This window comes from Garra rufa, chromosome 5, assembly GCF_049309525.1.
Source record: "Garra rufa chromosome 5, GarRuf1.0, whole genome shotgun sequence".
NCBI classification, from domain to species: domain Eukaryota; kingdom Metazoa; phylum Chordata; class Actinopteri; order Cypriniformes; family Cyprinidae; genus Garra; species Garra rufa.
This window is the reverse complement of record NC_133365.1, coordinates 27074284-27096392: the sequence shown is the minus strand read 5'-3', so window position 1 is coordinate 27096392 and position 22109 is coordinate 27074284. Positions and strand designations below refer to the sequence as shown.

Sequence of the window (22109 nt, the reverse complement as noted above, 5' to 3'; positions counted from 1 at the left end):
TGATACTAATTTAATTTGTGCAACCATACAGAGTCTAATTATTCTAATTTGATGTATTGATAAAATGTAAGAGTTTGATGTGAATGATGATACATACAGTTAGTAAGGTTAGGAAAATAAAGTTAAAAAGTGTCCTAGAAATCAATTTAAGGCAAATATCACAAATATTTAGATTAAAGTAAGACCTTATAGAGTAGTGATGAGACTATTGCTTCAGAATGGATTAATTTACAGCAAAAAAGGCATTTTTTCCCCCCGGACAAGTAAATTTTTAACTCGGACAAGTGAATGTCTAATTTTCACTAACTTACTCGGGTATCCTGACTGTACTAAAATGGGTTGGCAGAGTTAATAAAGAAAAAGTTTAGTTGTTCTTGTTAATAAGTGAATCTATTGTTCCTTAGCATTGCTGTTAAGATGACATCAACCCTAACCCCACAGCAAACAGGAACCGAACCGAACCGAACCGTGGCTCCAAAACCGTGAACCGAACCGAATCGTGCCTTTGGTGTATCGTTACACCCCTAACGCACACACGCACACGCACACACGCACACGCACACGCACACGCACACGCACACGCACACGCACACACACACACACACACACACACACACATTCTGACACTCTTCTGGAATGTAAAAAAACATCAGTCTAGTGGGTGCCCAAGAAACAGCAGCATAACTGAGTAAATCTGGTCAGCAAAAACACACAAGCCCAAAGTCACAGACAGTTTATGATATGAAGAAAAGCTCCACTATGATCTTTCAGCGTCTCTTCGTTCCTTACACATCAAGTTTTAATCAGTTCTTCATTCCTCGGAGAAAAAAGCATGTCTATTTTCCTCACTAGTGGTTTATATTCAGAGTACGAATGTCACGGCTCCAATGGTTTCCAGTGTGTTTCAAAAAGGTTGTAAACTCAGCAGCACAGGTTGTATTTGCAGCAGGTCAGAGAGAGTTCAGACTCAGGTTGCTCTCCAGTGTATAAGTGTGTGTTTCGTCTGCTGCATGTGTATGGCACATAAACACCACATGGAACACATTTTCTCCTGCTTCTACAGAGAGATTTATTCTAAATCATGCTATTCTTATTTTAATCTCTTCACTCAAAGGCCACTTCTCTCATTTCCCCTAAAATTCCCATTTTGTCTTTTCACACGCAAAAGAGAAAAAAAGAAGAAAAGATTGTAAGTCCATCTGTCTCTCTCAGTCATGTCTCTCTTTCTTACTCCCTAACCTCTGTTTGCTCTCTCAGCCTCCGTCAGATGGCCGTGTCCCATACCACAGCCTGTGGCCTCTGGCAGGGCGGCGTTCCAGTCTTGCGGGGCTCTGGCGTTTTCCTCCAGCTGGGTAAAATAGGCATACTGTCCTGCTTACATAAGCTCTTATCCGGTCGGCGATGAGCCTTAATCTCCTTACACAGGCAGCGCTTTCTCTCGATCACCTCCAGGAGCTTGCCGTCACGCTGGGTCGGGGCTGTGGAGGTGCCGGCTGTGCCGAGGGGAACCTGGGCCTGCGCTGCGAGCTGAGCCAGCTGCTGGAATTGGAGCTGGACCTGCTGCTGGTGCTGGTACTGCTGCTGTCGGCTCAGAGAAGGACTGCAGGGAGCCTGAACCTGTGAGAGAGCGTGGAACTACATAGACACAGACAGAGAAAAAATTTCTTTGAAATAGAAATAAGTTTGCATTGTACAGAGCAGATGAAATACAGTAGTTAGTAATGTGATTGTTTGCTTTGGAACAAGGTAAAAAGCTTTGGCTGATTAGCATAGTTCAGTTAGTCTCTACTGGTAGATGCTGTAACTACACCATCTGGCTGCAAACAGAGAGAGATGCATCGAGGGCGGCCAGCGCTATTTTAGTATTACAGTATTATTAAGGGCATAGTTCATCCAAAAATGAAAATTCTGTCATTAATTACTCACCCACATGTTTTTCTAAACCTTTACGACATTCATTCATCTTCAGAACACAAATTAAGATATTTTTGAATAAATCTGAGAGCTTTTTGACCCTGCATAGACAGCAACGCAACTGACACATTCAAGACCCAGAAAGGTAGTAAAGACATTGATAAAGTAGTCCATGTGATATCAGTGGTTCAACCAAAATTTTATGAAGCTACAAGAATACATTTTGTGCGCAAAGAAATAAAAAAAACTTTATTCAACAAATGAAGAGTTTGTTTGCAAAAACAGACAATTTTTTTCAGAGATCATGTTTTTTCATTGTGCATTTCAATTAATCTTAAACTTTTTTGATTAAGTAAAAAATAACAAAAGAAAAAATACAACTAACACAACAAAAACATGATACCATAATAAAAAACATGATTTTTGAAAATGTTAAAAAAAAAAACACAGTTATCTGTTTTTGCTAATAAACTATTCAATTTCTTCTCTTTCTTGTCAGTTTTCAATGCAGAGTCTACATTTCTTGCCCTTGAACGTAATAGTTGCGTTGCTGTCTATGCAGGGTCAGAAAGCTCTCAAATTTCCTCAAAAATATCTATCTAATATTTGTGTTCTGAAGATGAACAAAGGTCTTACGGGTTTAAACGACATGAGGGTGAGTAATTAATGACATAATTTTCAGTTTTGGGCAAACCATCCCTTCAATAGATTTTTTAGATTTAGAATACTTTTATATTTAGATTTTTTAGTTTTAACTATTTCAGTTAGTTTTTATTTAATATTAACATTTAATATGTGACCCTAGACCAAAAAACTGTCATAATGGTACATTTTTTGAAACTGAGATTTATACATAGATGTATGGTTTGTTAGGATATGACAATATTTGGCTAAAATACAGAAGTTTGAAAGTCTGGAATCTGAGGGTACAAAAAAAAAAAAAATCTAAATATTGAGAAAATCACCTTTTAAAGGTGTCCAAATGAAGTTCTTAGCAATAGATATTACTAATCAAAAACTAAGTTTTGATTTATTGTAGGAAATGTACAAAATAGCTTCATGCAACAGGATCTTTAATAAAAATATAATGACTTTATTCAATAATTTGTCTCCTCCGCATCACCCTAGAGCCATTTTGGGGAATATCAACTGAACGCAAACAGCGTATGGTGTTCTGTGTCAGCCTCAACACATGGACACTTTTGTTTCTGTTCAAATCAAAGCGTAAATAACGTAGAAACCAGCATACGCTGTTTGCGTTGAGTGGATATTCTCCAAAATGGCGCTTGGTTAATGCGAAGGAGACAAATTGTTAAATAAAGTTGTTATTTTTAACACAAAAAGTATTCTCATAGCTTCGTAAAATTAATGCCGAGAACACACTACACGATTTTCATGCCGATTATGAATGGAATTTGGTCTTGATCACAGATCGTGCCTAGTCGGGCATAGTCTGTTCCAGTCGGGCTCAGTCGCTGTTTATAGTCGTCACAAAAAATCGCATAGCGTGTGGTGTCTAAAGATAATAATCTTAGAATTCAAGAGCCAGTCGTTTTCACTAAGATTTTTTTAAACATGTTTAATATTTGCGACTGACACCAGCGATTTTATGCAGCTATGCGGTGGAGATGCGTTCACTGTCAAACATAATTCTGCATTAATTAGGTAATTTTGTCCAAAAAAATGTTCTTGATTACAAGAAAAATACAGATTGGTCTTGATGTGATTTATTTCGCCTTTCTTTTAATTCATAATTTAAGGCTACACAGATTTAAATAGTTTCGTTTTCAAAAGGGGAGCGCATAACACTTTTTGAATTTCATGGTTTGTATAGCCTAGTCTGCGAGGGGTTCGGAGTACAATTTTTGTCCACATTGTTTTCACACTTGTCTAGTACAAATATGTGGCTTTGTTTCATATTTACAGTGTATACGTTTTTCGTTATTTACCTCAAAAGAAAGGTAGTGAAATGTGACAACATGCCCCGTAGGTGGGGTACATTATAACACGACCATATGACAGCTTAAAATCCTATCTGATCGAATGAAAAACATTTACACAACAAACTAAAATATTTTGTCAATAAAATGCATGCATTCACTTTTTCAAATAAAGTAATGACGTTTAAAAAAAAATAATAATAAAAAGAATCCAATTTTGGAGTTTGACAATGAACACATTGCCACATGGTTAGAACGGCCCTGATTGCAACACACAGCTGTACAGTAGTTCAAAACAATGTGGACACACATTGTCCACACACAGCTCGCAAAGAACACGACACACATAAACAACACACATAAACGAGCCAAAATGCTTTACATTTCTCAATAAAATCCAGGAAAGTCAATAGTGTAAATTGCATCGAATATCATAGTTTAATAACACAGTGTTACAACGTTCTCTGCGCCACTGGAATATAATACAGGTTACTGTCTTGCTGGTTTGAGAACCATTAATAAACTTTCTAAACTGATAAACAACAGATTGGAGAATAAAATATAATAGCCTATTTGTCTCATTTTAAATGAAAACCAAAAGCTGAAATGAAAAAATTATTTCAGCCAGAAATGTACTTTTACTATGGTAAACAAAATATTCTGCGATATCTTCAAAAGGCTTTTGCATTTTGGCGCACTTTTTTCTCTGCATAGTGTTGCTACGCCAACTAGTAAATACTGAAAATTTGGTTATGCTTGCATGTGTGGAAATATTTAAACCACGCGTTACAACTAACCCCGCGTTCGTTTGTGCCCCGCGCTCTGATTCTCAGTGATTCTCCTATTTTAAAGATGATCAAGAATGATTTTATTTCGATCTGCAGTGTAAGAAAAGTCAAGAAAAAAAATTAGCCTATTGCCCTAAATATATATAAACTACAGACTTAAACCTGTTTTTTTCTTAACTTTTAACTTCTTCTAAAACAATATTAAATCAACTTTAAAGGCTAGGTTAACGAATTTTCTTCATAATAAAATATACAAACAAGACGAATAGCTTACACTTCAAAACGTTTTTATATATAATTTCATAAATCACGAATATGACGAAGTACAATTATTCTAAATTAATTGTATAGCTATAACAGTTGTATCAAATGGATAAGAAAATTATAGTGCCTTGAATTTATTAAGTAGGCTAATGTTTAATTTCGTTCGTTTCATTCTCTGTAAATGTAAAGAAAAAAATACCATTTTACCTGGAACCAATTCGTTTCTAATCCCTGATTTTAGACAAGCATGCATGATATCATTTATATATTATTGCTTGAATAAACCTTTTAAAAGTAGTGCTAGAAATGTTATAATTAAGGAAATTAAACAGACCTAGGCATTTGAAAAGACATATTATAATAAAAATGCGTTACAACGTTTCAAAGGTAAAACTGGTGTCAAATAAAGTACCGCGGTGTTGTATTTTGGTGCGGCTGAGGGAGCGCGGGTAGATGCTGCGGTTGGAGTAGCCTACACTGTATTTTTTATTTAATTTTTTTGGGTTTGGCAGAATTTGTCCAGTCGTGACTCACCAATCGTTAAGTGTGTTGTGGAGTGGAGTGACTCAGTCATTAGGTTTGTGCTCCTTTCCGATTGTCAAAGACTAAAATCGGTTCCAGTCGGTGGAAACAATCGTTAAGTGTGTTCAGGTCAGTCTTAGAATGCTTCTGCTAGTCGTGTAGTGTGTCCCCAGCATAAGGTTGAACCCCTGATGTCACATGGATTATTTTATCGATCTACCATAAGAGCTGGCTGTCTGGTGCAGTCATAACAACCTGGAGCTCAACATGCTCAAGACTGTGGAGATGATTATTGACTTCAGGAGAAACCCCCCTGCTCTCCCCCCACTCACCATCATGAACAGCACTGTTAACACAGTGGAGTCATTCAGGTTCCTTGGCAATACCATCTCCCAGGACCTGAAGTGGGATGTTCACATAGACTCCATTGTGAAAAAGGCCCAGCAGAGACTGTACTTCCTCCGCCAGCTGAGGAAGCTCAACCTGCCACAGGAACTGCTGAAACAGTTTTACTCTGCCATCATTGAATCCGTCCTCTGCACTTCAATTACTGTCTGGTTCAGCTCAGCTACCAATTCTGATCTCAGAAGACTACGTCGCATAGTCCGGACTGCTGAGCGAATCATTGGTACAACCCTTCCTACCCTTCAAGATCTCTACTTATCCAGAGTGCGCAAAAGGGCTGGCAAAATCACTCTGGACCCCTCACATCCAGCACACTCGCTCTTTGAACTGTTACCATCTGGTCGCCGCTACAGAGCACTGAGCACCAAGACGACCAGACACCGGAACAGTTTTTTCCCCCAGGCAATCCATCTCATGAACACTTGTCAGTAAACGTGGAACATGCAGACCTATTATACACTTTATTAATCTATTCAGTATTTATTAATACCTACTTACATCCAATTTGCACCTAATATACCTGTACCTAGTAATGGCATACTCTGTATATTGTGTGTTTGCTATTTTGCACTTTGCACTTTGTCTTGTGTACTTGTTTATTGTTCTTTTTTATAATCTATGTCTTGTCTTGTCACTGTCACTCTATTGCACTGTGGAGCTGCTGTCACTAAAACAAATTCCTAGTATGTGTAAACATACCTGGCAATAAAGCTCATTCTGATTCTGATTCTGATCTCCTTCCTATGTTTCTGGACGTTGATCGTGTTAATTACGTTTCTGTTATGGGAGGGCCAGAGAGCTGTCAGAATGCATCAAAAATATCTTCATTTGTTTTCCCGAAGACGAACAAAGCTTTTACAGGTTTGGAACGATATGGGGGTAAGTGATTAATGACAGAATTTTTATTTTAGAGTGTAGTAACCCTTTAATATCCTAATGATTTTTGGCATAAAAGAAAAATCAATAATTTTGACCTATACAATGTATTTTTGGCTAATATACCAGTCCTACTTAAAACTGGTTTCTTGTTCTTGTTGCCTAATGCACCTGTTTTGCCAATTTTCGCCAAGGTTTCAGGTTAAAAACAAAAAACAAAAAAAACAAAAAAACAAAAACAGAGATGCCAACAGTACTTGGGCCAAGTAGTGCTGACATCCTATCCAACATATAAAAAAAATTAAATCAATATGGAAAGTCCGATAAGGTTCTGCTCAGAACAGACACTGTTTAATTAGTTCCTTCCCCAAAATTAACTTTTGCCACAATGATGAATGAATTGAGAGCAGGCCAAATATGCTTTTCACTTATCTTGAAAGGTGGTTTTGTAGATATTGAAAATTCTCATTTTAATTCAAAATTATATTTAGCTCAGAGTATTCCACATATGTGGAATACCTAGAGAAGAAAAAAAAATTAAAATTGTTGAAAAGTCATGGCAGTTACATCAGCAATTACTCATACCATGTCAGACTGTAGTTCTTACAATTCAACTTAAACCGCTAACGAAGTTGCCAGCTAATTTGTAATGGACTTTTTCCACTTCAAATGTTATTTTTTTTATTCTGGGTGTGTGCTCTATGTTATATCAAAGAACGCCACCAGATAGCGGCATAGCGCCAACTCACAGCATCCATCCCATCCCCCTGCTCTGAGAGGGAAGGTCATATCAGCTCACAGAGTCAATCTCTGTGCTACACCAACACACACACACACACACACACACACACACACACACACACACACACACACACACACACACACACACACACACACACACACACACACACAGACTGTGTCAGCGTGTGAACTTTTGCCAAGAGACAACAGCACACCAGGGGAAAAGAACAGAGGCTTCTGTACGGCAGCTAACATCCAACAAGATTGAAAATGAAAGATCTTTCTTGGGTGTGTTGCCAGTTCCACTCCAGTCTGTCTATAACACAACCCACACGCCACTAGAGCTATAGGATGGGGAAGATCCCTGTCTGTTAACAGGCAAAACACAAGCTGCTTCACATGTTTGTAGTCTCTCTGGATTCTTCTTGTTACTTTTCACACATTCAACATACTAAACTCCCAAAATGGCTCTCTAACAAACTGTTGACAGCGACAGTCAGACGACAGAATCAAAGCCTGTCACGGACCGATACGGAGAGACACCGGCAGCGCCACTAGGTTTGAGTTTGATCATTCACATAGGCTGTTTGTCTGCCTGCCACAGACTGACAAAAAACACTCTTTCTTACTGCTGCACCTGCTTTCTCCACCCATGTGCTGCATCTGTCCCCTCTATCTCTCATTTTGTCGCCTCTTTTTTCTATTCTATGCTGCATTTTTCTCCCTTTCTCTCTCGCTCTCTCTCTCTCTCCGTCTGTCTTTCCCTCTGCTGCATTTCTGTGCCTCCCTACCGCTCTGTATTCATCCCCCTTTTTCTCTGCACTCATTGACCCTGCAGCGGAGTGCAGTGCAGCTACAGACGTGTTTGGGTGGGGATGCTGGTGACTCAATGGGCTCCGCGATTTACCTAATGACTGTCTGGAACAGCAGCCACAGGGGCACAAAACGGAATGAAATTAGTTACAGATCACCTGCCGTAACTGTCAAGCTTGGTGTCAATTACACTTACACATGTTAACCAGTTGAACTGAATTTAATTAATTACTGCAGTATCTACACCGACTGGGGCTGAACAAGCCTGTGCGATTTCAAAGCATTTCTTGAATACTTTGAACTGAAAAGCGCAATATTCTAATGCACTCTTGTCTGGGGTTTTCTCAGAGTGTTAGGCTGGTGTTCGAGGTGAATTAAAGGTCATTGGAACAGCATGCATAGTACTATAAGCGGGCTTAGATGGAAAATGTGCATTTGTTTTCCTTTTTTTGGCAATGTGGAATTCTGTGGAGTTAAAGGATAGTTCATGCAAAAATGAAAACAGCCTTTACTTACCGTCAAGCCATCCTATGTGTATATGATTTTTTTCTTTCAGAAGAATACAATCAGAGTTATATAAAAAAATGTTGAGGCTCTTCCAAGCTTTATAATGGCAGTGAATGGCTGTTGAGATTTTGAAGTCCAATAAAAGTGCATAAATCTATTATAAAAAGTGGCGTTCCAGCGGATGACATACTGTAGGAGAATAAGCTAGTCTCACAAGAACTAAGTTTTGTCTACAGCAAAGGAAAACCAGTCGCCTCTTGCCTCCGACATTTATCTTTAGAAATCCTTGTTTTGTATTCTAATTCATAACTGGCGTTTTGTTTTGCTCTCTCAACTGCGCTTCCGCGTTTTTAACTTCCACATTTATCACTGTGTTCACCTACGTCCTGGAATGCCACTCTCGCGAATGCGTGATCAACAGTTAGTGGAAGCTAGAGATTACGATTCATAAAGTTACAAAACACATCAGTTCACTTCAGAAACACCCATTCGCTGCCATTAAAGAGCTTGGAAGAGACAGAACATTTTTTTTATATAACTCCAACTGCATTCATTTAAAAGAAAAAGTCACATATATTTAGGATAACTTGAGAGTGAGTAAATTTAAATTTTTCTGTATGTTACACCGTTGTAATATAAAACGTGTTAAATGGAGCTTATAGTAATCCATGTATTAGATACAGTGAACTAGCAATTATGTTACAGAATTAATTAAAGTCCAATAAGACTATTATTCATGTGGAATATAATATTGCAGTGTTAATTACAAACTATTTATTTGTGCACATTTTTTTTTTAAAGATTGTGTGCCCTCTAAATCTTTAATCATGATTATTGACATCACACTCACAGCAATTCCTGATGGACAAAGTCTGTCCTAATTTTTTTTATATAATTTGAGAAGCCCTTTCACTTGGATAAACCACTTGGATGAAAATAGGGAAGAAAATATGACTGTTACTTCCATAAAATGGCAACTTAATTTTTACATATACAAATCGCTTAATTGCGATTAATCACATCCACAATAAAAGTTTTTGTTTATATAATATACACTACCAGTCAAAGGTTTTGAACAGTAAGATTTTTAATGTTTTTTATAAATAAGTCTCATCAAACCTGCATTTATTTGATCCAAAGTATAGCAAAAACAGTAAAATTCTGAAATATTTTTACTATTTAAAATGACTGTTTTCTATTTAAATATATTTTAAAATGTAATTTATTCCTGTGATTTCAAACTGAATTTTTAGCATAATTACTTCAGTCACACGATCCCTCAGAAATCACTTTAATATTCTGATTTGTCTAGGTTACGAAGGTAACCCACGTTCCCTGAAGGAGGGAACGGAGACGTTACATGGGATCTCCCCTGAGAGACCGATCATCTCTGAGCCTTATATAAAAAGGCCAATTGCAAATTGGCGAGTGGACGTGCGCGTCGGCCACTCCCCCGTACATACGGGTATATAAGATGGCGGCGCGCATCACTCAAACAGGTTTTCGCTGAAGAGCCGTCAAGCCGGCGTCCACGCGACGCCAGGGGCGTGGCAGGGGAATGTAACGTCTCCGTTCCCTCCTTCAGGGAACGTGGGTTACCTTCGTAACCTAGACGTTCCCCTTCAGTCGAATCACTTCGACGTTACATGGGAACTAGCCCTATGGAAAAGGCCACGACCCTGACGCCGCGTTACGCAACAACTTCACGTGCTGACAAGTATACGTGCCGACAGGCGAAGTGTAACGTAACCTTCCCAACGCCCTGAGGCCCAATAAGGGGGCCCTTCCAGGGATGCCAGTTGTACTGAAGCATGGGTTGGGGGGGCGGAGCACATGAAATCTTTACATGTGGAAATGAGAATAATTCAATATATCCATAAAGGTTTTTAGGGATACACGAGGGAAACAGCGGTCTCCTCCGCTGGAATAATAAAAAAAACTAAGCCACAACCTGCGGGGCGAAGGAGACCCAGGCAGGATCACAGTGCAGGGCTACTCCGCGCCTAGCCCTGACTGCGGGGCAGGAGGACCCAGGGTTCGCCGGAGGGAACATTCTGGGAAATAGCGCACGGATCCATGTGGGAATGGCGCCGCAAGCCGACACCAGCCGGTCTTCCCGCTCACCTGTGAGTCCTTATATTAGGACACGGGAGAACGGCCTCTACGCAAGGTTGTAGAACCAAGCGAAGGTGGGGTGTCGCCCAGCCCGCAGCTTCCGGTTTTTACATCTGCTGGTGAGGTGCCATGAACCAAGGATCACGGCTGTCCCTGAGTATAACAGGGAGAAGGCATCTACCACCCAGTTAGCCAACCTCAGTTCGGGGAGCATTCCCTTTCTGCTGAATCCCGAGGCAGATGAAGCTGCTGGTGCGGCTGAAGTGCCGAGTGATTCAAGTTTCACATATTTAACGACACAACATCGCAAGGCTGGGTCTGCCTCCTCCGGGGCAGAGCTTGCAGGTTCACCACCTGATCGCGGAAAGGCGTGGTGGGAACCTTGGGCCGGGGTCTCGACGGTAACGTGGAAGACGCCGGGCCCGAATTTCTCGACACACTTTGCTGGCAGAGACGCATGTAGGCCCTCTTAATGGGAGCCAGGGCAGTCAGGAACGCTGTCTTAATGACAGGAATTTTAGCTCGACTGAGGCCAGTGGCTCCGATGGAGCGACCCGCAGCCCTGAAAGGCGACGGGGAGGTCCAAGAGGTATGAGGTGTTATTTTTGCTAAGCACCTCCGAGGAACCTGAGCTTGTCGGTACCCCACCCTCTTAAAGGAAGCCAGGGCAGTCAGGAGTGCTGTCTTAATGACAGGAATTCTAACTCGACTGAGGCCCATGGCTCTTAAGGAGCAACCCGTGGCCCTGAAAGGCGACGGGGGGGTCCCAGAGGGTATGAGGTGTTACTTGACAGAGAAAACTTGTAGGTCTCCTGCCCTCTTAACGGGAGCCAGGGCGGTCAGGAGCGCTGTCTTGATGACTGGAATGTTAGCTCTACTGAGGCCAATGGCTCAATAGGAGCGTCCCACGGCTCTGAAGGCGACGGGAAGGTCCCAAGAGGGTATGGGGTGCGTTCTGGGCACCTCTGTGAAACCTCACGACCAGAGAATGCTTACCTACTTTGCTCCATCTACTGCATGTGATATGCGGCGAAGCCGCGGCATATACTTGGAGTGTCGAGGGGACAGCCTGCGCTCAAACTCTCCTGCAGGAAGGGAAGCATTACTGCAATCGTGTATCTCTGTGGGTCCTCTCTTTTTAGCGAGAGGAATGTCAGCAAATAGACCTCATCTCAGTGCGTAAGCCTGCCTGGTCAAGGGAGCTCGGTACCGAGTGATAGTTGTATCACGGCCTGTGAAGGCCGGAGAGGTCTGGGGTGTCAACCTTTTCGTGCCCTACAGGGAGGGACTGCCGCGAGGGAGAGGTTACTAAGACATGAGTCCGGGTGGGCCATCCTTGTAGCGCAACCAACAGACTACTCCTCGTCCTCCCTGGACTTGCACAGCGTCTGTGCAAGGAGGCTCGCTGGGGAAGGGCGTACTTGGGCCCCGGAGGTCAGCTGTGTGCCGGCGTTACTCTGAAAGAGGCAGCTGGCAATGAGAGGAATCGGAAGACGAGCGGATGTGGCTGGCCTACCGATATACTCCAACTAGCTGCGTCACGGGGTGGAGTCACCATCCTGCAGGTGGGTGGACTGCCGTGAGAGCCGATAGACTGCACGGTTGAGTTTTCCTGCTTCAAGAGAATGGCAAGTAGCAAAATCTGCCACATTGGACTCCATGGGAGCAGATGGGGAGGTTGTAAGCCTCCATCGTACATGGCAACCCAACCCGTGGTAAGCCACGAGCTGGCTTGTCGGCCATACTGCGGGAAAACGCCAGTCCGGAGTGAGCCGAGATGCCATGCCCATCATGGGACTCGATCGTGCTGAAGCGGTCTCACATAAAACAAGCTTAGCAGCTCTTAGCGGCTAGAGCTGTCATGTGCCCCAGGAGCCTCTGATTTTGAGAGGGACCACTGTATTGAGTCTGATTAACTCAAAGACTACAGCACTGACTGCGCGCTCTATTGTAGCAAGGCGGGCTGTCTTGTTGGACCGAGTCGGCTCCCTAACCGAGGAAACGAATCCCCTCGGCTGGCCTGAAGGACCAGATGGCGGGGGTGCCGAAGCACCAGGTCCCTATGTTCGCACAACGGAACTCACGAGTGGGCTATACAAAGCACCAGCCGAAGAGACGGTTGATGATGCGAACTCCTGTCTGCCGAAGAGGGAACAGGGGAGCTCCCATGGCCTAAAAAAGGCAGGAAGGAGGGGGACTTGCCAAATGGAAGCACCTCACGCTGAAGAGCTCGACCCCCAGAGCAGACCGCCGAGGGGGTGTGTGTCGGGGGGAAATCGAGACGCGACAGCGGGTGCCCTTCAGGCAGATGGCTGCAACCCAGCCCTGGAGACGGAAACATACCTGTATGTGCTTCGTCGTGAGCGAGTGTGCCGACAGCCTGAGAAGGGATCGGGACAGAGCTCCATCCAGGGCGGATATTAACCCACCACACTTAACTGGACACGTGAAGTCGGGACTGAGAGATCCCGACCTCGTCCCGGGGGAGGGGCAGGCTGGATCGCGTCCTTCGCCTGTAGGAACGCGACCTCCGCAGGCAGAACAGAGGCACGCCTGCCCGAATAAGAATGTAAGGGGTACCTCTGAGTCTGGGCGGACCCCTGGGGCCGGGCCGTACCGTCCGTATCAACCAGCGTAGTGGTATCAAGGGAACGTTGACCGACGTGACCGTGGTGGGGCAGCCTAAGGGGAGACAGGGAAGGGGACAGAACCCAGAAGGATGAGCGTCCTGGGGAAGTGTCTAACTGCACTAAGCAGTGCTTACCTTCTTCCCTGGATCCCGCGCTGGCGAAGACCAGCCGCGAGTCTGGTTCCGAGGAGTGTAAGTGCTGCTCAGGAAGGAAACTCGAGGCCGAAGCCAGAGGTGAGAAATTTGCTCTTTTTGAGAAAATGTGGGTACCGTCGACCGTTGGCCGACGGCAGCATTGAAGCACACAGTGGCTCCCGGCCCTCCACCGGGATCGGGGAGCGTAGATGTTAGCATCCCCTAAGGAGCAGTCTCAAACACCTCTGGAGGCCCGCGTCAGGGACGTTTCGCAGTTTTCTTGCGAGTGTATCGGGCCAGTCCTTGTGCCGCGGGCGGCGCCACTCTCCTGCGGCTGGCTCTGCGCTTGCGGGCCCTTCTCGCTGACCTGGCGTCGTGGGCCTCCGCAGGGGGGCGAGCCGTAGATGTTGCGGCCGCAGGGGGGCGCCCTCGGCGACGTGCAGGCGGAGGCGGTGCCTCCGGCGGCGGGATGGAAGCATCGCGGCGGGGCAGGATGTGAAACGCCTCCGTCTGTCTCTGGGCTGCCGAGAACTGTTGGGCAAAGTCCTCGACAGAGTCGCCGAATAGGCCCCTCTGGAGATGGGAGCGTCGAGAAAGCGTGCTTTGTCGGCATCTGCCATCTGGGCCAGAGAGAGCCACAGGTGTCGCTCCTGGACCACAGCCGTGGACATCACCTGACCAAGGGCCCGCGCCGCGACCTTCGTCGCACGAAGGGCGAAGTCGGTGGCAGCGCGGAGTTCCTGCATCGTACCTTGGTCAGGACCACCCTCGTGCAGCTGTTTCAACCCCTTGGCCTGGTAGACCTGCAGGGTCGCCATCGCATGCAGGGCCGAGGCGGCCTGGCCTGCAGCGTGAAAAGCGCGGCCCGCAAGGGCGGACGAGCGCTCACACGCCTTGGACGGGAGACGCGGCCGGCCCCGCCAGGTGGCAGCGCCACGCGGGCAAAGTTGCACCGCCATAGCGCGCTCGACCTGGGGAACCGACGCATACCCCCTGGCCGCCCCGCCATCAAGGGTGGCGAGGGGAGAGGAGCTGGGCAGCGGGCGAGATGAAAAGGGCGCCCGCCAGGTCTTAACCAGCTCCTCGTGCACCTCCGGGAAGAATGGCACCGGGGGAGGGCGAGGCGATGCCGCCGGAGCCGTCCCCAGGAACCAGTCGCCCAGCCGAGAAGGATCGGCCGAGGCCGATGGAGTAACCTCCAGGCCGATCCCCCTGGCGGCTCGGAGGAGCATAGCCGAGAGCTCGGAGTCTGCCTCCGACGGGGCAGCAACCGCGGAGGGGCGCCGCGCCGCCGGAAGAGCGTCCTCACTCCCTGACTCTCCCTCTGACGCAGCGTCAGACATCTCTTCCTCCTGTGGAGCGCCAAAGGAGACGCCCAGCCCGGCTGGCGGGGAGGCGTACTGCTTTGGCATCTCGACGGGGGTATGCTGGCGGGCGGAATTCCGCATGGCTTTTGGAGCCGGCGGAACGTTCGGCACCGTGACTCGAAATTCCCCCTCGTGCCTCGCCACAGCGGCGGAAAAACTCCGCAGGCCGTGGGGCGCGAAGGGGGGCCTGCCCGCGAGCGAGCGGCGAGTCCTCAGCATTCCCATGGTCATGCTTTCGCAATGAATGCATGAACCATCCGTGAAAGCTGCCTCAGCATGTTCGATGCCCAGACATGTGAAGCAGCTTTCATGTCCGTCCAGTGAGGTGAGGAAACTGCCACACCCAGAAGCGCACGGCCGGAAAGCCATTCTGAAAAGAACGTCTTTACACAGCCGTGAGAAATTGCTCTTTTAGTCCCGGTCTGCCCAGGGAGGAAACCGCGGCACCACTGTGCACTCAATGGGGCTTGCTCGCTGGAAAGCAGGAGGCTTTTATGGCCGTGAAAACGGCCGCCCGCGGGACCCCGCTGGCGGCGCCGAGAAATTCACTCTTTCAGTAAAGCTTTGTTTCTTATTCGATCGGCGCACGCCAGCAGAGAAGAACAGCAGCAGCAGGAACGTGAAGTCTTTCTCTTTGAAGATTCTTCTTCTGGAGAAGGGAAGGCTTGAGCATGAAGACTCTGAAAGCGAAAGTCTGTTTGAGTGATGCGCGCCGCCATCTTATATACCCGTATGTACGGGGGAGTGGCCGACGCGCACGTCCACTCGCCAATTTGCAATTGGCCTTTTTATATAAGGCTCAGAGATGATCGGTCTCTCAGGCGAGATCCCATGTAACGTCGAAGTGATTCGACTGAAGGGGAACATTTATTACTATTATGTTGAAAACGTCTGTTAGGTTTCAGATAAATGCTGATCTTTGGATCTTTCTATTCATAAAAGAATCCTGAAAAAATGTACTCAACTGTTTTAAATATTGATAATAATAATAATAAATGTTTCTTGAACAGCAAATCAGCATATTACAAAGGGAAAGGGAAAGGGAAAGGGGGTGAAGTGAGGCCAAGTATGGTGACCCATACAAGGAATTTGTGCTCTGCATTTAACCCATCCAAGTGCACACACACAGTAGTGAACACACACACCATGAACACACACCCGGAGCAGTGGGCAGCCATTGCTGCGGCACCCAGGGAGCAGTTGGGGGATCGGTGCCTTGCTCAAGGGACTTACCTCAGTCGTGGTATTGAGGGTGGAGAGAGTGCTGTACATTCACTCCCCCCACCTACAATCCCTGCCGGACCTGAGACTCGAACCTGCAACCTTTGGGTTACAAGTCCGACTCTCTAACCATTAGGCCACGGCTGCCCCAATGATCATGTGACACTGAAGACTGGAGTAATGATGCTAAAAATTTAGCTTTGATCACAAGAATAAATTACATTTTAAAATATATTCAAATAGAAAGCAGTTATTTTAAATAGTTTAAATATTTCACAATATTACTGTTTTTTGCTGTATTTTGGATCAAATAAATGTAGGATTGGTGAGCAGAAGAGACTTCTTTAAAAAAACATTAAAAATTAACTGTCCAAAAGCGTTTGACTGGTAAACAGACTTTTACTTTGGATGCGATTAACTGTGATTTGACAGCACCTATACAAATACATTTAAACATTTTAAGCTATATAAAGTAACATTATTTAAAGGAATGTTCACCCCAAAATTCTGAAATGTTATGTCTCTACCATCACTTTCATTGTTTGAACAATACCAGTTAAAACATTGCTCAAAATACCTTCCTTGGTGTTCCACAGAAAAAGGGCTGCAGGTCCAAAGTAATTTTATAAGCTCAAATCCTAATGTGATCACTGTTTTACCTGGATGAGTGTGTGTTTAAACAGGGCTGAGGAAACAATAACACTGCAGGTGTATAAAAACTCTCTGAGTGTGTGTTTATGTGAATTCAGTGACAGCTTTAATAGTGCTGGCATGTGTTACCTGGCTGAGTGCTTCTCTGGCCGGCAGGCTGCTCTGCCTTTGAACGTCACCACCCACTTGTCTTACTCCTGATGTGGAGGAAGACCTGCCAAGGCGACCCAACTCTATAAAAGATCACAGCAAGTTACTGTTTTGAAAAAATTTCATTGTGTCAATTTTTTGAAAATCTAGTGTAATCTAACGATTAATTGTGATTAATAGCATCCAAAATAAAAGTTTTTGTATACATAATATATGTATGTGTGCTGTGTATATTTATTATGTATATATAAATACACACATGCATGTATTTGAGAAAAATATATTATGTTTATATATTAAATATATTTATATATAATATAAATTATATGAATATACATATATACTATGTAAATATTTTCAAAATATATACTGTATGTGTGTGTCTTTAAACATAAAAACAGTACACACACACATATATTAAATAAACAAAACTTTTATTTTGGATGCTTTTGATGCAATTATTCGTTGCCCAGCACTAGTAAATTCTAAAATAATGATGGAAATAGCATGTCGCATAGCCTAAAACAAACAAGTTCCTATTGCTATCTTGCAGGAGACAAAGCAGTAATAAAAAGGTTATTAGGAAGATCACAAAAAAGGAATTGTGCCGGCTGATAACATTGTTGATTTAAAGAAATTATGCAAATAGGGTAATAGAGCAAACACAGACAAAAATTAGCACTGGTGAAATTTGCATGGTGCAGTTTCTTAGGTTGTGGAGGATGGTATGCACTACACTATGATGTTTGACCTGCATGCAGTAACTGCACGGCATCACGCCACCCCTGCAATCCAGCCACCTAAATCAGTCTTTAAAAAGCAAAAAAGGGGGCTCAACTAAAACTACATTTATTTGATCATCATTTGATGGATCATTGCTGCCTTAGGGCTGGGCGATATGGCTGAAAACTATATCACGATATCAGTGTTTCATATCGGTCGATATCGATAATTATTGATATTTTTATGACCCATTTAAAATAAGGACCAGGAGAAAAATATATTACACTCAAGCATTTTTATTTTAAACTTAACCTGCCTCTGATCATAATCCCCTCAGTTATTGAGACAGAAATGTCAACAACCATGGAAAACTCAAATAATTAAAATGTAAACATAAGTCTAAAGTCACAATATACACTTAATTATCTCTTAATCCTCAATTCAAACCCCATTCATTGTCGATGAAGTGAATGGTCAAGCTAATGTATGGCCCAGAAGTACGGCTTGACCACAGGTCAGAGGTTGTTGCAAAGTACTTGGCTGATTATATTTTTTTCTGCACAGATTGCTGGTTGCCAGTAGCCAACATTACTTCTTTCCCGGTACTTTATCCTATACTTTGTGTAATAACAAAAATATTTATTTAAGTGAAAAAATAAGTCCAAAACTTTCAACATTTTGAACAATAGGGCCTTACAATCTTTTTTTTCAGAAATTCTTGTTTTAATTTTTCTGATAATCAAATGAAAGCAAAATCACAGATTTATTTTTAAAAATAAAAATAAACGGAGCTTTACTGTTAAAATTAATACATAGAAGAAAAATTATATTCAGTTAAAAAAAGGTTTAATAATAATAGTATTTTTTTCAACAATTGACTCTTTATTTTATTTTTTATCATATATTGTTTTATGTAAATTATTTAAATGTGAACATATAAACACCTACATTATACTGTACAAAGTAATACAAGACTCTGTTATGTTAAACCGTACTTTTATTTTGACAGGTTGCCGTGAAGTTTCAGTGTGTAATACAGTATGAATGATGCTAGTTTCACTAATGAAACGGTAAAATTGACAAAAAGTGACACTCACAGCAGCTTTGGAGATGTATTTATTGGATTTTGTCTGTTCATGTGAGATGCAAAGGCCAAAAATTAGCGGGAGCGTCACGTGTGCAGTATGCGTGTAGTGAAAATAAAACGCGTCTCCTCCATTCATACATATCCATAGGTTCCATGTGACGTCACTGTAGTTTATCGCCGCCATTTTTGTGTCCGCGCTACCTGTTTCAGTCTATGGTCACAGCAGCCGCAACTACCAGAGGAAGATCAACAAAACTCCCAGACTGTTCACAACAAGTATACAATATGCCCGGGATATGTTGTTCAGTTAGCTGTAAAAACAGTCATCAGAAAAAAAAAAAACTAACAACAGTTTTATTAGATCTCAGCAGTGCTCGAAGTGGGTCGGTATGCATATAGCGTACCGGTGTCATTCACGCAGGTGCTTTCCAAAGCAGGGTTTTTTTTTTCGGCACAATAAGAGTACTGGAATAATAATTAAATATTGACTAAGATTGTGAATCAGTACATTATAACGAAAATAATGCCTTAAAATGAAAAGAAACATTTTTTTGCGATTACATCATTTTGAACCGATCAACTCGTAAATCCAAAGATTTAGTAAACAAGAAAGCATTCAAAGAGCAAGTTCAAAACAGTGCTAATGCAGAGAATAGTGACTTACAGTACATCCAGATGCCGTAAATTATTTGTTTTCATTTGGCTTAAGAGCAAGAGTGTTTTATAGTTGAAGGTGTTTTAGATTATGCGGTGTTTAGTGAATTATGAAAATTAAATAATAAACGCTAAACTATTGTACTACATAGCGTTCGTCATTGCAACGCCTGCAGTAAAGTATATACATGTAAAAGGGTTCTCAAAAATAATCATATTTGTTTTGCTAAAACTATTTATGTACAATTACTCTAAAAATGATTTGTCATACAAAAATGGCACACAAGTTACACACAAACCATCGTCCCAAGTAAATGGTACCATTGTGAATTGTGACTGGCTGCACAAGTGGTGTAATAAACTAAATTAAACTAAAATGTTATTGCAGCCATATAGCTTGAATGAATAAAAATGCATATTTTAAATAAAGAAATCTCATGCTTTTGGTGCTTGAATTTGTGCTTCAATAATGAGATCCAGTTTTAGGAATACACAAGACGTGAAAGACGTCTTCCCTCAGGTATATTTTATGTTTTCTTGGCTTGCTGGATGTTGCGCTTATGCTCAATAATCTCATTTTTTTGCATTCGCCAAAACTAATTTGCCGACATCTAAGCGCGGACTGTGGCCGTCAGCGCGAGTCCCGTTCGCTGTGAAGTAAGTTAGTGACCAGCCGGCAGAGGATTCTTCAAGGTCTTAAAGCCTTCATCGAGCGACTACGTTCACAACAATTTACACTTTTTGTCCTAAACATACAATCAAGTCAAATACACAGTGTGGGAAGTAGTAGTAAAAAGTAATTTCTTATTTCAATTTATTATTAAATCTCATTGAGATGCGCTGTGTCTGTTGTCATATCGGACACAAACATGGCGGCGAGCATAGCGGAAGTGACGTCTTTGGTACCCATGAATAGAGGCAAACGGAACATGCAGGATTCTTATTGAAACGGTCTTTTTGCATTTCAGTTTTCACAGACACTAGTCCATATCGCGATCTGAATTAACAGACCAACTTTTGATTTATTGGTCCAAAAATCGACGAATTCCGCGGCATTCTGCCCTATAGTAAAGTCCGTTTTTATGAATGGAGTCCGCCTTCACGTCTGTGAGGAGACATTGTAAACGCACGATCATGTAGAGACAGAAATCAAATACCATCGTGTAAATAAGATTAATAACATAAGGCTATTTAGTTTGTTTAATACAACAACATGGACCCGTTCTGTAGGAAAGATAACCTTAACTTCTATTGTGATCTGGCGCTATGAACTGAACGCTAAAGGGGGGCTGGGCGGGCCGACGAAGAATACAAAATATCGAACGTTTTATCGAACACATGTTTTATTGATATCGATCTCTTGTCTATCGCGATATATATCGTTTTATCGCCCAGCCCTATGCTGCCTTGATGAATAGAAGCAGCAGGCAAACTGTTTCGACAGATATTAATGAAATTCAACATGCTTTCCACCCTACTTTCCACTAATAGCGCAACATTAATTGCGCCAGGCAAATAGCGTTGACATCCATGAATGCGTTGTATTCTATAATGAGCCTCATTTGCATTGAAAGCAGGTGCGTTTGCATTGTAAAAAATGACACTGACTTTATTCAAATGTGCATTGCACAGTGTAATGTATACAGTGATTGGTTAAGTTCTACTGCGGGTGGTATGTGAATAAATGCATGATACGTGCTGCAATACTACAGTCAAAGTGGCTTAAGTACTTAGTGACTTCCCTCCTGAATGTATCATGGCATGCAATTATCATTTCTGAAATTTCCAGTAATTCATGTTCCATAACGTGACAGTTACTGCAGCTAGTTAGCTAGGATAACATATTTTTGGCTGTTTCTAGCTAACATTGTGTATTACTTAACTAATTGTGCTGCATGATTTTTGTGATTTTATTTCATTGTGGTTTTATTAGGTTTAAAGTCATTTTCTTCCTATATTTTTAATGATATTATAGCTATCCAATCATTTGATGCTTTCTAAACAAATCAATGCACACTGTTCACAGCAGAATGATTTGACATCAACGTATAGCTCTTAAAGGGATAGTTCACTCAAAAATAATATTTCTGTCATTAATTTCTGTAAGACTGTTTATCTTCAGAACACAAATTAAAATATTTTTAATGAAATCCGAGAGCTTTCTGACCCTGCATACACAGGAACATAACTATTACGTTCAAGGCCAAGAAAGGTAGTAAGGACATCTTTAAATTAGCCATGTGACATCAGTGGTTCAATACTTTTTGTGCACAAAGAAAACAAAATTTCTTCTCTTCTGTGTCAGTATTTGCCGCGTGTTCACCACTGATGTCATATGGACATATTTTATCGATGTCCTAACTACCTTTCTGGGCCTTGAACATGGAAGCTGCATTGCTGTCTATGCATTGCAGAAAGCTCTTGGATTTCTTAAAAAATATTTTAATTTGTGCTCTGAATGAAGGTCTTATGGCTTTGTAACAAGGGTGACTAATTAATGACAAAAGTTTCATTTTTGGGTGAACTATTCCTTTAAATAACTGAGCTTTTCAATAAGTTGTTTATGAACATTGGTCTATAAATCTCTAACCTAAATACTCTCGATCT

At 42.6% G+C, this 22109-nt stretch overlaps 1 protein-coding gene across 1 annotated transcript in view; it reads right to left on the bottom strand.

Annotated features, from left to right (window-relative positions):
* Positions 1 to 771: 771 nt before the first annotated feature.
* Positions 772 to 22109, bottom strand: part of LOC141334806 (neuronal tyrosine-phosphorylated phosphoinositide-3-kinase adapter 1) — a 44078-nt gene continuing 22740 nt past the window's right edge. The window contains exons 5-6 of the mRNA XM_073840031.1: positions 17018 to 17121; positions 772 to 1635 (exon numbers count right to left, since the gene is read on the bottom strand). Of these exons, the coding sequence (XP_073696132.1) occupies positions 1264 to 1635; positions 17018 to 17121 (476 nt within the window). The 3' untranslated portion in view covers positions 772 to 1263. The remainder of the gene's footprint in view (positions 1636 to 17017; positions 17122 to 22109) is intronic.